The following is a 16,948-nucleotide window of genomic DNA, read 5'->3' as shown; positions in this document are numbered from 1 at the left end:
TCCTCCAGGCCTGTGATGTGGAAGATCCCATTCTCTGCCCTCTGCATCCCAGCCCCAGACCCCTTGGAGTCCCCAGGTGTCTCTGTGGCTCCACAGCCTCTCCTGGTGTCACTCAGGACCATTCACCTAATCACCTCCCTCAGCCATTCAAGAATAGTTATTGTTGTGAAATATACAAATGGAGGAGTAAATGAAACGCAGTTATATCATCTTCTTAATCATCATCATCATCATCAGATGAACCCTTATGTGCCATCAGCATCAAATGAAATTACTCAGCCATTTCCCCCCTACATTTTATAAATATGAAAATTGTCAAACATACAGCAAAGTAAAATGAATGTGACAGAGAACCTCCCACCTAATTCCATCATTAACATTTTGCTATACTGTCTTGCGTATCTGTCTAACCATCCTTCTACTCATTCATTAATCCATCTTATTTTTTGATGTGTTTCAAAATAAATTGCACACATCTGTAGTCTTCCCCCTTAATATGTTAGTATATATACCAGTGACCAGAGTTCAACAGTTTTGGTCTTTTTGATGTAGAATTAACATGCCATGTATATAAGTTATCAATTGCTGCATGACACATTCTCCCAAAACTTAGTGGCCTAAAGCAAACATACACACACACACACACAAAACCCCAAACGTGTATTGTCTGATACAGTTTCTGTGGGTCAGGAATTTGGGAGCAGCTTAGCAGGGTGGCTGGGGCTCAGGGTTACTTAGAAGGTTGCAGGTAAGCTGTTGGCCAGGACTGCAGTTATCTGAAGGCTTGACCGGGGCCAGAGGATCTGCTTCCAAGATGGCGCACTCACATGGCTGTTGGCAGGAGGCCCCAGGTCCTCACCATACGGACCTATCCAGAGAGCTGCTGGTGAATCCTCATGGAATAGCAGTTGGCTCTTCCTGAGCAAGTGATCCAAGAGAGCAAGATGGAAATGACAACGTCTCTTAGGACCAAGTCTCAGAAGCCACTCTGTCATTACACAAGTCAGCTCCATCCAGTGTGGGAGAAGACGGCCCATGGGCCTGAATACCAGGAGGCAAGAATTATTGGCAGCCCTCTCCTAGGGACTGGCTACCACAGTCTGCCCTCTGGTCCTCAATGATTCACACCCCCCCCCCCCACTTGTACAGCTCCCTCACCCTCTCCTGAGTTCCCCCAAAGTCTCACTCTATTCCAGCATCAGCCTAAATCCCAGAATCTCATCATCTAAATCAAGTCCAGGTACAGATGGTGCTCACTGGGTGTAGCTCCTTAAATTCAGCTTTTCAAGTACCATTTCCAGCAATCCGAAGACCTGTGGACTAAAGAGACGGGTCGTCTGTCCCTCACACACCCAACGTACACTGGTGGGACAGACAGAGCATACTGCTGTGGACACGCCTTCGTTCAAAAGGGAAAAACAAACACACAGGAGTCCTTGGCCCAAAGCAATTCTGAAATCCAGCCAGGAAAATGTTGGAAGTTCCCTGATTAGGACTTAGACCTATTCTTGCCCAGAAATGACCCTCTGTGGCTCTCGCCTCTGCTCTCTGGTTCCTTGGATCAGCCCTCTGAGTCCTCCTACCTCTTCCGTGAAAGGCATCACATGTTTGCAACTGCATAGTTCTGTAGCCAGCTACCTGCCTATAGACGTGTGGGGTTCATAGGCTTCTTTTTCTTTTGTGGGTCTCTGACTCCCTCAGTCCACATCGGTAGTGTTCCTTTTTTTTTTTTTTTAAGATTTTATTTATTTATTTGTCAGAGAGTGAGAGAGAGGGAGAGAGCACAAGCAGGGAGAGTGGCAGGCAGAGGGAGAAGCAGCCTCCTCGCTGAGCAAGGAACCCGATGCAGGACTCGGTCCCAGGACCCTGGGATCATGACCCAAGCTGAAGGCAGACGTTTAACCGACTGAGCCACCCAGGCATCCCAGTAGTGTTCCTTATTGGGGTTCAGCCTAGTAGGCAAAAGCCATGCCCACATATTCCTTTGACACAAGCGCTCCTCTGCCCTGGGCTTCTGCCAAGAGTGGGAGAGACAACACTTCTTAGAAGCCCTATGCTTTGCCCAAATCGTTCCCTGAGACACCAGCTCAGATCGTTCTGTGTTCTTGACAAAGGATATAACAGTCATGCACACAGCTTCGTCTTTGGAGCACGTTTTCCTGAGAGTACTCTGGACTTGATCTTTGCCCAGAACCTATGTCTTCCATTGCATGTGCCATGTGGAGAGGCAGGGAATCTTCAAGCCCAATCAAGTCCCAGCTCCTTGTGGCTCAACAGTCCCTCCGTTGGCCTCCCTCCCCTCCCGCAGCTCACAGTAAGTGCCAGGAAGGTGGCAGGTGGCACTCTGCCTGGGCTCCATCCCCAGTTCATTAGGAACATTCTCTGTTTTCCACATCACCACAGGCAATGTGCTATATAACTTCCTGCCACCACATCACAGGGATCCTTGTAAGAAGAAAAAGAGAGACCGACCGACCGACCGACCAACCAGGGATACCTATACATGGAGGAAATACCATGTGAAGACACAGAAAGAAAGTAGCCATCTATAAGCCATGAAGAGGCCTCAGGGGAAACCAACCCTGATGGCATCTTGATCTTGGACTCCTAGCCTCCAGGCTGTAAGGAATATCATTCCATTGCTTAAGTTGCCCAGTCTATGGTATTTCATCATGGCCACTGATCGGACCATTGCAAAGTCCATCCACTGTTGGAGAGGACAATCCGAGGGTGTGAATACCAGGAGTTAAGAACCACTGGTGCCCTCTTAGAGGCTGACCACCACACAATGAAAGGTACCCAGTCCAAATCCTAAAGCCACAATGCAGGTACACACATGCTGTCCCTGGTGAGGACCGATAATTATCTGATAAATTCCAGGAGAGCCAGACAGTTGTTAAAATATTGAAGCAACTTCTCTCCCATTTGGTATATAGTTGTAGCTTGAAACTCCTTAAAGCACCTCTGTTCCCCACTTCTGCCATCCCACTGCCCCAGCCATCCCATCCCTCCCTCAGGATTCTCCCCACTGGGACCTCCAAATGATCCGGCAGCTAGAGGGTTTATCTTGAACTGAGTTAAGCCAGTTTGGTCATACATGGCCCTTGGGTTCTCTTTGAAAGGTAACAGGAGTCAGTAAAGGCGTCTGGGGCGGGTGGGGGAGGCTGCTCCAGCACCTGCCTGCCTGGATATAAAGAAAGTCTCAGATGAATTCCACCCCATGCAGACTTCCAGTAAACATGCCTTCAAGAGCGTTCAGCCTACTCTGTAGGTTTGATCAAGTGCAGGCTGTCTGTCCTGTTAGGGCTCTGGCTGTCACCTGGTAGAAAAGGCTCACTCAGGGCAGCCAGGACAAGGTCACTGGGGCATCTGGAGTTACCCCCAGAGATGGCCTCAGATGGCAGAGATCTAAACCAAGACTGGACACAGGTCCCTCCTGGAGAGCACAAAGGAGGGGCTCCCCAGTACTTCAACTGACCTACAGGCAGTACCTTCTTTCATGTGACCACTGGGAACCCATTTCTAACATAGAGCGTACAAGGTCACGGGCCACCAATTTTACCAATAAAAACCCATCTCTGGCCTTCGGTTTGCTAATTAGGAAAGCCTCAGGTGTCATAGCTGCCTCTGGACTGTGGCCTGTCCAATGTGATGCTGCCTGGCCGCCCCAGGCGTGGGGACTCCTGATGAGGGCAACGGACCACCCCTAGGTCGAAAGGTAAACAAATCGTACAGACATAGCATCAAACAGCCTCTGCTGAATATTGAAAAACTAAGCCATAGGCCTTGGGACAGTCACTAACGTGCCACAGAATTCGGCTGGATGTTTTAATCAAAGCCCGCACCATAGAATCATTGTTTTTTTTTTTTAAATCTCACTTCTCCCGTATTCCTTTAAAAAAAAAATCCAGTTATAGATGTTGGCAGGAAAGGAGATATCAAGTAAAGGAGAACAGAAGGAGAAATGTTCCAGGCCTGTGCTTTCTGATGCGGTAGCCACCAGCCACACGCGGACTGAGCTAAGGCGGCTAAGGGGCAGAGGAACTGAAATGTTTAATTTGCATTAATTTAAATTTCAAAACCGATACCTGATTCAGTTATTGGAAGGCTTAAAGTATCCCTGGAACGTGTTGAGGATGCAAATCTGCTTCTTCAACTGCAAGTTTTGGTGAAGCCCAAATACAGATCAAGTCTTCCCGTTGAAAATGCAACTTCCAAATCCAGAGGCGCTTTAAGTGTAAAAGAACCTGGATTTCAAAGACTTGGTGCCCAAAAGAAGACAAACGTAAAACACCTCCATCTTTTTGGTCTTGATTACGTGTTGAATGGATAATGTTTTAACGTACTGGGTTAGATAAAATACATTTCAAAATCAGTTTCATCTTTTTACCTTTTTAACGTGACTAGTACTAGAGAAGTTTAAATTCTCTTATGTAGCTCTCTTTAGTTTTCTATCAGACAGACCTGCTCAGTGACATTATCCAGGAAGCCCTTCTGTTGCCCCTTACTCTGTTCCGCCGCCCTTGCCCTTGCCCCTCCCCCTTACCCGCGCCCCTCTCCCTTACCCGAAGCCAGCTTCCAGAATTCCTGGGGAAGAAGCAGGAAGAGTATTCCACAGAGAGAGGGAGTCACCATCTTGGTGCTTTGGGCCATGGGCCCAGGGCCTGCTCCCCACACACAAAATACTGACAAAACATGGAAGGCCCATGCTCAGGGGTGGTGTGAGCATACCTGCTGTCCGAGCTTTGAGGCCCTCACACCCAGCAGACCCTCTTCCCTAAGCCCTTTCTGTCCACAGCACTGTCGGGCTCCGCCATGGAGACAGGAAACCAATTGGGTGGGTAAGTAGGGAGCTTTCTTTCCTCAGCTATTTCTGGGGAGACCCACTGGTCCCAGTTTGCCTGGGTCTTTGCTGGCCTTGGAACTGAAGTCCCCCATCCCAGGAAGCCCCCAATACCTGGCAAGCCAGGCCAGTTGGTCACTTTACTGGTTTCATCAGGCAGCTACTAAAACTCCATCGGGCGAATCCCAAATCCGGTCCTTGGCAATCAACAGGAAGGGAGACGCTCCATGGGGCACGGTCCATGCAACACTGCTTCTTGTTGATGGGTTCGTCACCGTGAACCAGCTCCTAAATTCCTCACTCACTGCCTCATTCACACGTGCACCACTGGGGAGGACCTCCCGCCTGCGGGTGTGTGCGCTGGTTCTGGAGCCAGACCGACTGGGTCCGGCCTGACTGCCCCTTACTGTCTGCGTGGCCTCTGTCTCTCTGCACCTGGGCTTCTCAGTGTGGCTGTAACAGCACCTGCCTCACGGGATTTTGTGAGCCCCGGCATTTACATATGGAAGGCACTGGTGGCCAGCAAGCCTTTCAGGAGTTATTGGTTATGAGTGGGCCAGGCCCTGAGCTTTTTGTTCTTAGACAATACTCCTGAGCACCTTTCCCTGCCCATGAGCACATCACAGGATGGAGACAGGTGGGGGTTCGCACTGAAGCTTGGCCTCTTTCCAGCTCTGTGAGCTTGGGCAGAGGTTTTCTCTCTTTGTGTCCGTTTACACATCTGTCAGATGGGATTAATCAATTCATTTTAAGGGGCACAAACTTGAGACATGGTCCCCAACCTCACAGAACTCACCACTCAGTTCAGGAGACTGACATTAACAAAAGGATCGCAGAACAACATCTCTAAAATGGTAACCATGACAGCAACTGGCAGCAGAGATGTCCAGTACCCCACGGGCTCGTAACTCTAAGGCCCCGACTTAGTTGGGGGATCAGGAAGGTGGCCCCGAGGGGGTGACACTCGAAACCAAGCACCAAAAGGCAAGTGACCTTCACAAAGTGCAGAGGGAAGGGAACAGCATTCCAGGTGGAAGGGAGACAGTGAGTGGCAAGGGTGGGCGGTGGGTGGGACAAGTGTGAGAGCAGCGTGGTGGAAGAGTACATTCCCAGAAGAACGTGGCCTGAGACCCTGTAAAAAGACGGAAGTGAGGGCAGGTGTTAGCCAGGGAGGGGATGTGACCCAAGGTCCAGCTACACAAGGAGGTGTATCCCAGCCTGTCCTGGTGCAGACACAGGGAGGGTGCTTGGGAGCCCAGGCCCCTTTCCTTCCATGTGCCCAGGAAACACTGTGGCCACAGCCACGCATCCAACATGCAAGGCCACGCATTCGCCAGGCGCCATGGGCCTTTGACTATGTCCACTCATGCTTGTGGAGTCCACAAACACGGTCGAGACCTGGGGGAGAAAATCGTTGGCTCTGAAATGCATAAATAAAAAATGTGGAATCAAAGGGAATAAATGAGAAAATGTCCACAAATGTGACGGTGTGTACTTCATCAGTTGTTAATGTTAACATTCATTAATGTTCCATAGCCTTTGACAACAATTGGTTCAATTTCTCACTTCACAAGGAGACAAGAATGTGCAATGATTGCCCAGAAATCTGTCAGTCGAAAATTTAAAACATGCCGCTTAGAGCCAAATGATCTCAAAAGCAGAAATATAGAAATCTTTTCAAAAGTTTGTACACCCCCCCCCCAAAATGTATTCAGTGTTAGTGTGAGTGAATCGTGGTATGTTTCATGTGTTACAGAGTGGGGCCTCCAACATAACAATGCCAGGACTCCCCAAAGTCATGAACAACCCTTGTGATATTGGGGGGAAATAAGCAAAATAAATAAATAAATAAAATAAAATAAGCAAAAAAAAAAAAAAACCCAGGAAATCCTTAACGTCTATCAAATGGATCTGAGTTCAATATGCTTGGCGCATTTGTACAATGTACTGCAACACTACCATAAAAAAAATACAGTATAGGGGTGCCTGGCTGGCTCAGTCATTGGGCGTCTGCCTTCGGCTCAGGGCGTGATCCCAGAGTCCTGGGATCGAGCTCCACATCAGGCTCCTCCGCTGGGAGCCTGCTTCTTCCTCTCCCACTCCCCCTGCCTGTGTTCCCTCTCTCGCTGGCTCGCTCTCTCTGTCAAATAAATAAATAAAATCTTAAAAAAAAAAATACAGTATAGGGGAGCCCGGCTGGCTCAGTCAGTGGAGCGTGCAACTCTTGATCTCAGGGTCATGGGTTTGAGCCTCACGCTGGATGCAGAGATTACTTAAAAATAAAATCTTGGGGCACCTGGGTGGCTCAGTTGGTTAAGCATCTGTCTTTGGCTCAGGTCATGCTCCTAGGGTCCTGGGATCAAGACCCACATCAGGCTCCCTGCTCATCAGGGAGTCTGCTTCTCCCTCTCCCTCTGCCTCCCTCTCCCTCTTCCCCCCCCCCAGTTCGTGCTCTCTCTCTCTCTCAAATAAATAACTAAAATCTTTAAAAAAAATAAAAATAAAATCTTAAAAGAGAACAGTATAAATAATGAAGGGGATTAAAAGGTACAAACTTCTAGTTATAAAAAAACATAGCATAGCTACAAATACTGACATGGGAAGATGGTTTTGATATATTGTCAAGTGAAAAAGCAAGAATCAAGCTGGGGAAAAAAGTCTCTGCAGTAGAAATCTATTTTTTTTAAAGATATAATTGCAATAAAAAATCGCTAACATTTAGTGCTTAATGTTTATATAGTGCTCAGGTGTGGGACACTTCCGTAAAGAGAAGCTTTTTCTGTAAATATTTTAGGCTCTGTGGGCTCTATGCTGTCACAGCTACTCAACCCTGCCTTTGTAGCTGGAAAGCAGCCATAGATAATGTGCAAACGAATGACTGTGGCTGTGTTTCAATAAAACTTTACTTACAAAAACAGCTGGGAGGCCAGATGTGTCCCTAGCGCCGTGGTGGTTTGCCAACCCCTGCTCTACACCACTAATTCATTTAATCCTCAAAGTGCCGTTTATAACGGACTGTAACATGTAAGTTATATAACTAAGGTTTAGAGAGTAAACGACCTGCCCAAGGTCACCAGCTCTTACAGGGAATGGGAAAAAGCCTAGAAAGGGACACACCAAAGCGCATCAGCACAGCTAACTCTGGAGAAGAGGGAGAAGGCAGGTCCTTCCCTTTCTGATACTTCTGAAATGCCTTCTTCATCGTTTTGCAATGAACGTAGACACCGCTTTGCCATTTTTAATAACAGCAGGAAAATAATTATGAAGATGGTCTAAAAAGATCCTTCTAGACCTCAGGGACACTCACAATGTCCTGTGTGCTCTCTGTTGATCTTGTGCGTTAGTGTGGACCAATGCTGTGGAACTGTCGGAACAGTCAGTGGTCGAAGGAATTTCCGGGGCAGGACCTTCCAGGGACATTTACGTGGACCAGGACCCAGCCCACCAGGATAAGGTGAGGGGTCTCAGGGGAAGGACAAAGCTATAGCAGCAGGAGGGACTGTGGAGGGATTGCCTCTTGTTCTCTGTGCTCTAGAAGTGCCTTTTTTACTACTTCCAAGAAACTACCTTTTACTCCTGGGGCATTCAACCAAAATGGTAACTGCCCATTTTATCGCAAATAACCTCTACAAGCACAAAGTATTGAGCACCCCCTGTGTGCTGGACTGTGTCCTGTGCCCTTGACATTCATTTAACTCATTAATCTTCACCGTCTTCAAAATAAACTTTATCACCCTCACTTTACAGATGAGGGAGCTGAAGCTCAGAGAGGTTCAGTAACTGGCCCAAGTTTGCACAGTGTGAGGGGCAGAGCTGGGATTCAAAGCTAGGGCTGGTTAACTTGCCAAGCCGGTACTCCTGACTCCCACCCAGTAACTGCGTGGTCAGCCATGAGTGGTGGTCACAGTGGTGGGGAAAAAACACGTTTCCTGGCAGGAAGAAGTGAGCAATGAAGTCAAGGACTGAGTGAAGACAGAGGTTTGTTAAAGAACCAGAGAGGTTCAAGATGAAATGGGAATGGAAGCCAGAGCAGGTGAGTTCAAGCCATTCTGGGAAGAGTCTAGGTTTTCTCCCTACATAGACACAACCTGAAATTATCCTAAAAGAAGCGGTCCTGCGATATCTTACTTTCCTGAAAGACCAGGGCCTGAGCCAGCGGCAATCTCCGAGTTTGTGAGGAGCAGAACCACTCGGGGTCCAGGCCAGGCATGGGGGTCTGCGGCTTCAGGTGACAGGTGTCCCAGGACCAGACCTTGGAGAAGTATTGCAGAGGGCAAGAAGCCAGACCCAGCGCTGTTACCAGTTCTCTCTTGCCGTGCACAAGCCACCCCAAGGCATAGTGGCTTAGAACGACACTTTATTGGGCGCCTGGCTGGCTCAGTCAGTAGAGATGTGACTCTTGAGCTCAGAGTCATGAGTTCAAGCCCCATGTGGGGTATGAAGCCTACTCAAAAACAAACAAACAAACAAACAAACAAAAAAACCCAGCCATTTATTACTTCCCAGAATCTACAGGTTGTCCTAGAATGTTCTTCTGCTGGTGTCCACTGGCTTCGCTTATGCAACTGTAGTCAGCCAGTGGTCTCGGATGGCCTCATTCCCAGGTCTGGGACCTCAGCCAGCATGCCTGGAATGATGGGCCTCTCTCTGCACGTAGTTTATCATCGGGGGCTGCTTCACAGCACGGTGGCCCCAGGCTTTCCGGGGAGCCAGAACAGAAGCCATATGGCCTTTTAAGAACTTGCCTGGAGAGTGCCGCACATCACTCTACCACATTCTATTGGTCAACGCAAGACATAGGACCGGCGGAGCTTAGGGAATGGGGAAATCAATTCTGCTTGATGGCAGAAGCTGCAAAGCATTTGTGGTCATTTTTCAATCCACCCCAGTGTTTAACTGGAAATAGAATGCAACTGCACTTATAATTTTTTTTTTTCTATTTATAAGCCATTTATGCCCTGACTTTCCAGGACTCCTTCAAATGCAGGTACCAATAAACAAATTAGCTTAAGGGGAAAAAAAAAAAGCATGTATTGGCTCATCTTGAAAGTTTAAAAAGCCCACTAGCTTCAGGCATGGCTAGATACAGGAGCTTAAGCAAGAATATCAGAACATTCCCTACTATGGATCTCTTCCCTCTGTTTCCCTCGGAGTTTGGCTTTCTGTAGCCATACCGGCTTCATGTGTTGGAAAAGACAAACTCAGGCACACAAGCCCATAAATTTAAAGTCTGTGATCCAAAAGGAGGCATGATCCTTTCCCTCTGTGATGGCTGCGCGAGATCGCCGAGAAAACCCTGATTGACCAGCTTGGGTCACATGCACAAGGGGCGGGACAGGAAGGAGCAGGGCACATGATTGACAGTCCTACCAAGACCACACGGAAGGGGGCGTACTCTCTCAAGGAAGAGGTTGGGGTCCTCACAGAAGAGGCATCTGTACCCCACACCTTACAGGCTTCTTTATACTCAAGAGCCCAGCACAGGGCCTGGCAGGTAGGAGCAGCTTGATACATGTTTATTGCATAAATCGTTAATCAGCACCTGGCCGACCATAATTGGGTGAAACAGGCACGGCTGCCCAGGAGTATGGAATCTGTTTGATGCTCTCCCTGGAAACTTCCCCACAAGCATTTGCAGGGATTCAAAGAAAGACCCTTGGCAGCAATTGGCAATGCCAGAGAAGCTTCCTCGTGGCAGAAACCCTGCCCATCCTTGGGTCGGGCAGCTGGAAGGTCGGGAGGCTCATTGGGCAGCTCCCCAGGAAATGAGTTGGCCTACAAATTACTCTACCTCCTTCCAACCAGTGGGAAACTGCTGGAAGAGCAGGGACTACTTTAAAAGCAGAAATTCTGTAGCTACATTTGCAGATACATCTGGGGACTTGTGTTTCTGGTTTTTTGGCATTTTATTGATGATTTCTGGTGAGAAGTTTGGGGGATTTCTTTTCTTTTTGGGGAGAAGCTTAACAAATTCTTTGGCTGCAGAGCTCTTTCTTTTGGAGAGATGGAAACTCGGTTAATTATACCTGTGGGTAAAGTCGGCCAGCGATTTTTTTTTCAACCCAAAGTTGACACGAGCCCACACCAATAAATCACCATTCCTGTCTCATTTATTTTACAGACTCAGTTACCTGGAGTAAATTTTTATGTGAATCACGCAAGGAGGCAGAAAGTACCAGAAGGGAGGAAAGGGAAAAGAAATATTTCAGAATGTATTAAATTTTTTAAGTTAAAAAATAGTCCTCATTATACGCAGGATGTGGTCAAATAGAATGTCGTTTTCCTAACTACCTTTCTTGGGTCCCCACTGTGCTAGGCTGAATATTCTAAACAAAAATATTATAAATAAACTCCTTAGCAACAAAAGTTCCCATGTGGGGTGGTGGTTCTCAACGTGAAAGTATAATTTTACAGGAAAGGAAATTTTCAGTGCCCGTGAGCTGTAAACCTCTATTACAGAGTCTATATACAAGTATATCATTTTCAACAAACTCTTGGCTCTGCGAGGTTTTCCAAGCGGTGGAGATAACCTTGAAAGTCTGCTTTTTCCCCTCCCCACCTGTCCTCACCCTCCCAAAAGAATTACACCTCGTTTTCCCTACATTTTTAAAAGTGGGCTCAGCCTTGCGCCCCAGACCCACACCTGGTACACTCCCCATCTGGCCTCCACCCAGGATGAAATCATTCTGCTGCTGGGGAAAGAAATCAGCCGTCTCTCGGATTTTGAACTTGAATCTAAATACAAAGACGCCGTGATAGCGAACTTGCAGAACGAAGTGGCCAGCCTGAGTCAGAGGCTGTCGGAGTCCACCTCGTCCAGACAGAGTAAGTTCCAGGTTCTGGATGAAGACATCGATGCCAAACGGAGAGAGATCCAGAGCTTGAAAAACCAGGTAGGTAGGACTCGGAAGCAAGCTGGTGGAGGCCTTAGAGTCACGACACAGGGGCGATGGCTCTCGGGTGGAACCAGGGGAGCACGGAGGGGAGCCACCCAGATAGATAGAAGAGGGGCGGTCGGCGCAGTGCACGGTGGGTATGGGCACCCATGCCAGGAATCGGGGGCGTGGCAGGCACTTTGGGCAGGTGCTGTGGATGCATTGGCTCACTTAAACCGCACGGCCCTCTGACATGTACCATTCTACAGAAGAGGAGACTGAGGCAGGCTCGGAGACGCCCGGGAACTTGTTCTGTTCGCACAGCAAGTTAGAGGGGGCAGTACAAGTTGAACACAGGTCTGTCTCCTTGCAGACCCTATGCTTTCACCCTGCCTCCTGTCTCTCCAATTCCATCACTTCAGTGACTGTCTCTCACACCACCCCAGCCCCAGCCAGAAAGAGCTGCGGGCAGTCAGCTGGAGAGCGGGAGAAGGAATCCCTTGTCTTCCAAACCCAACCCCGAAGGCAGTTGATGGCTCCCTTGTAGGCAAGTCCATCAAACAGAAATTCTCCACGCAGAATTTCTACATTATCCTTGAGACTAGCTAGAGCCAAACAAATTTCTTCAACTACTTTGAAATTGGCTGTTGATCTTGTACATAAATTGTATGTCAACAAAGTTGATTTTAAGAAGCAACAACAACAAATTGGCCACTATGAATTGTGGCCTCAGTGCATAATGTTGCCTAAACCTGTGCTCACGCTTGGGGCCTCTGTTCTCTGCTTCCCTGTTCGCCGCCTTTCCCCTCCTCTAACCAGTTCAAGGCACGTGGCCTCGATCCAAGAAATGGCGCCCAGGAAAGGACTTAGGTTGTGCGTGGTGAACCTAGAAGATTGTACTAGGAGACTGTAAGCTCTTTGAGAGCAAACAGTGGGCCCAGCTACCTTGTAGAATGCGGATAAGACCGTGTCTGTTCATTTGTTCATCCATTCATTCATTCAAGTAAGATTTGTTGGGGGCCCATCTTGTGCCATGCCCTCTCCTGGGCTCTGGGAATTCAGCAGAGAACGAGGCAGGGATGGTCTTTGCCTTCCCTCGGTTATGTTCCAATGAGGGAGAGACAGAATTAATAAGTAAACAAATATATACTCTCATATTCAAAGGAACAAATGATGCTTCGTCAGATGTGTTTTGGGAAAAACAATCCTACAGGAATTACGACTTGACAGCTACCTGGACAGGAAGCTGACTCCTTGACGAGCTCCTTGTTCTTGATCTGAACCCAGTTTTGCTGTTGGACAGAGTAATAGCTCTTTCGTTTATTCTCTCATCTCCCATCTCAGAGCTTTCCTGAATTCCAGGGTGTGTCTTGTCCAGGTATGCAGACAAGGGTGAATAATTCCCACATAATCATTTTTAGTCAAATATATTTGACATATAACGTGTAATCCTCACATATCTTTAAGCGTCTGTAGGTCACAATTTGAGTCTTGTTGAAAGTGGCTAGTGATATCTGGGGGGAAAATGTTCACAAAGAAAGTATCTAGAAATAATTACACCGCTTCACCGTACTGTCGCCTCCCCCCTGCCCCGATCTTCACTTGTAACTGGAAGAGAATATTTTGTAACAAGGCATATCCACACTGGAGGCTGCAGTCGGTCTGAACCCAAATCAAGTTCTCTCCACTCACATTGTAGTTTCTTAAATATTCCACCGCCTGCAGAACGTTCAGCCAGAAGTATGAGCCGCATGGCAGGTTGATTTATTGTTCTGATTACTTTATAGTCTTCAGGTCCCCCTGAAAGTGTGTGCATCATGGCGGGCTCTCAGAGGTCTTCCATCTGCTACAGTGTCCCTGGAACGGGCTTGCCTCTGCGTGCTCTTGAACGCCTGTGCTAATTAGCAGCCAAATTATTTTCGTGAATCCGTCCTCCTAACACTATCAGCTTTCTGAGGATTCGGCGCCCATGTAATTACACAGGATAGCAGACATCCAGCTTCTTGGGATGCACACCCATTAGAGACAATATGGATGCTTATTTGGGTAGGGAAGGAAACAAAGAGGCTTGAAGACTGTTTGGAGTTTCCTCGTAACCTGAAATCCTAAAACCCTGTTGCCTAGATTGAATGATATTCTGTCTGTCAGAAGCAGAAACAATGGCGTCTTTGGGCAGGTGGACCTATGTCTTCCCATCCCTTCTGGAAGCGGTCTCTTTGCACCGTGCCTTTACAAAAGCACGAAGCTGAGAAGAGCTAGAAACACTCTTTAAAAGTATCCCAAGTACCTTTTATGGGAAAGTTGCATGTCCCCCACAAGAACAGTAAGAGGTGAAAGAAACGTTTTCACTCACAGTTTCACCTGAAACCACAAACATGAAAATGTATAGCCTTGGGGAGAATGGGGGACAGTCCTCTGTGTCCCACCACCTTCTAGCAGGTGCCCCCTTCCCAATGTCTCAGATATCCCAGGGGAAAAGTAAGTGTACCTGTCCCAGCTGTCATAGAATCTGAACAATGAAGGTGCATGGAATGAGCCAGGGAACTTGTGGAACTTTGATCCTTCTGTTAATTCTCCCAGAGTACAAATGACAAGGTTTTCAGGGACAGAAACCAAGAACAAGGACCGTGAGCGCCATCTGCCGGCAAAGGCCTCCGCGCCCTCACCCGCATTACCTGGGCGCACGCCCCACCCGCCCGCGTCCAGCAGGATGAGGGTTGACTGCAGGAGCTGCCGCTAACACACACCTGAGGAGTGAGGTCAGAGGACAGTCGCAGCTCCCACCTGTATGCCCTGTGCCAGACACAATCGGAGCTCTTGTACATACACGAACTTATTAAAATACTTCTTACCATACTATGCCATTGGGACAGCCGTAACCCCACTTACAGAATGAAACAGTGAGACAGAATCCAGTGTCCTCCCTGTGTTCATCAGCCTGTAAGTGGCAGCAACGGCATCTGAAGGCCACAGTCGGGCTCCCAAGTCCACACTGTGCTTTACAGCCTATGGCCCATACCCCTGTGCCTAGAGCCCCCCCCCCCCTCGCCCCGGCCCTGGCAGGGTGGAAGAAGCTGGAACTGGGCGCCTGGAGGCTGAATCGTAACTCCACCCCTGCCAGTCGTGTGATCCTTACTGCCCTGAGACCCAGTTTGCTCGCTTGTGACATGGGAGCATAAATAGGAACCTCGGCATCCTGCGAGGCTGTGAGGGGCTCTGGAAGTAGCATCTGGGAAAGGGCTTTGTGAGCTCTGGAGTGTTCTATGACATATAAGCCACTGCTGTCCTCATTCCAGGAAGTTAATTTTATAACCTGCTTCCCTCTCATGAGCTTTGCTCTGCGTCCCGTCGGTGCTGGATGATCCGGAAGCAGCAGCTGGTCTCTTTCTGGCCAAGAGTCCAAAGGTGGTAGGAAGGCACATTAAGGATCAGCTGTCCCCAGGCAGCTGCACCTGAGCCCCTTTGTGGGCACAAAGATAAGGTTTTGATTACGTATGACGTGGTGGTCACTGAAGGAACAGGCCCTCTCCTGTCCCTTCTACTAGTTAAAACTAAAAAGCTCGGTTTCCCCAACACCCCACCAAAGATCAGTCCAATCTGTTGTCCGACCGTGGAGACCTGTACACCTGGGCCAGCGCCCTCTGACTGTGTGCTGCCTCCTCCCACAGATCAGTGCCCTGCAGAAAGGCTACAGCCAGGTGCTGTGCCAGACCCTGTCTGAGAGGAACTCAGAAATCACATCCCTGAAGAACGAGGGTGAGAACTTGAGGAGGGACAATGCCGTCACCTCAGGTGAGCTCTCTCTGACATGGGCCTGAGAGCCACCACCCTCCCCCTCCTTCCCGGGCCACAGCAGACATGACCAATCCACCACTACACTGCTGCTCACTAATCTGGGGTGCAGCCTCGAAGATCTTCTGAGCGGCCTGTGTCTGTGAGTTGGAGTCTGCCCTCAAGAGAGCGTGTTTGCCATCCGGTTCCTAGGGCAGGGCCTGATAACTATTTGAGTGAAGGTTAGCACTTAGCGATGTCCAGCAAGTGCCAGGCTCACCAGGGCCAACACAGGGCACCATGTGGCTTGGGCAGTTCCAGAAGCAAGCTTGCCTTCAGTGCAAGCAAGAATGTGGACGGAGCGGGGTCACCGCATTAGGGCCCTGGTGCACTTGGGCCCGGGTGAAAACATTTCCTAGCTGGCCAGTAGGGGTGGTGCGCACTTCAGGCCTTGGGGTGGGGCCAACACACCGTCCAGGGACCAGCTGTTTCTTACCCTGGGTCCCTTCATTCAGTCCACGTGTTTATGGAGCACCTGCTAGGTGTCAGGCCCTGCTCTAGGTGCTGGGGAGAGAAAGCCTTGAGCACAGTGTCCCTGTACTCCTAGGGCTCACGTGTGCAAGTGGGTGACAGACACCAGAAGCAAACAGGTAAATAAACAAGCCCGTTTCAGAGAAAACTGGGCCATGTGGGAGCGAAGCGCTTCAGGGACGAAAGTGAAGGAAGAACAGCTTAGTGGGCGGGCAAGGACAGGTCTCTGAAGAGGTGAAGGGAAGAGCAGTCAGGAAGCCACAGGGAACAGTGTTCCAGGAAGAGTGATCACGAGTGCAAAGGGCCTGAGGCTGGGACTCGCTGGCCACGTGGGAGGAGCTGAAGGCGTGTGTGGCTGGAGTGGGGTGAACACGGGAGTGGGGGGCGGGCAGGGTCAGAGAGGGAAGCAGAGGGTAGGTCACAGGGAGGAGTTTGCGTTTTATTCTGAGGGTGATGGGGAGCCACTGGGGTTTTTAGGGAGAACTTACATGCCTGAGAAGGATGGGGCCAGTAACAGAGAAAGAGGAGAGGGAGTGAAGCAGGTAAGGGGAGCAGGCGGTGAGTGTCTTGGGGCATATTGCTCTCCGAGTACCAGTGACACAGCAGGAAACGCGTCCATAGCTGCGAGAGCTGAGCATAGCGCTGAGCCACAGGTGAACCCCCATCTGTTTATGAATCTGGGTGCCGTGCACCAGGACAGCCTGACCACTGGCGTTTCCTCTGCCTCACTCTGCAACTTCCCACCCCTAGCCCCACCACCTGCCAGGCCTGTTCATGCTCTTCCCTAATTGGCAATGTCCTCAGATATTTGCTGAGCCCTTCCTGCGGGCTGGGGGCAGCTCAGGGCACCCAGAACCTAACACCCGGGCCCTTCCTCGCCCACACCTGCCTGTCCAATCTCATCCGTGCTTCAGGCCTGTCTCAGATA

General features: G+C 49.3%; 1 protein-coding gene across 3 annotated transcripts in view; it reads left to right on the top strand.

Annotated features, from left to right (window-relative positions):
* The window catches only part of FHAD1 (forkhead associated phosphopeptide binding domain 1), a 121,886-nt gene that overhangs the window by 34,649 nt on the left and 70,289 nt on the right, over positions 1-16,948 (top strand). For all 3 annotated transcript variants that reach the window (XM_045774711.2, XM_087858297.1, XM_087858298.1), the window contains exons 4-6: positions 8,188-8,297; positions 11,518-11,736; positions 15,387-15,510. In XM_045774711.2, coding sequence (XP_045630667.2) covers positions 8,188-8,297; positions 11,518-11,736; positions 15,387-15,510 — 453 coding nt within the window. The remainder of the gene's footprint in view (positions 1-8,187; positions 8,298-11,517; positions 11,737-15,386; positions 15,511-16,948) is intronic.

The sequence above is a fragment of the Ursus americanus genome, chromosome 33 (assembly GCF_024610735.1).
Source record: "Ursus americanus isolate L20-20 chromosome 33, mUrsAme1.1.p, whole genome shotgun sequence".
NCBI lineage: Eukaryota > Metazoa > Chordata > Mammalia > Carnivora > Ursidae > Ursus > Ursus americanus.
The sequence above is the reverse complement of the archived record's forward strand: the minus strand, read 5'-3'. Positions and strand labels throughout refer to the sequence as shown.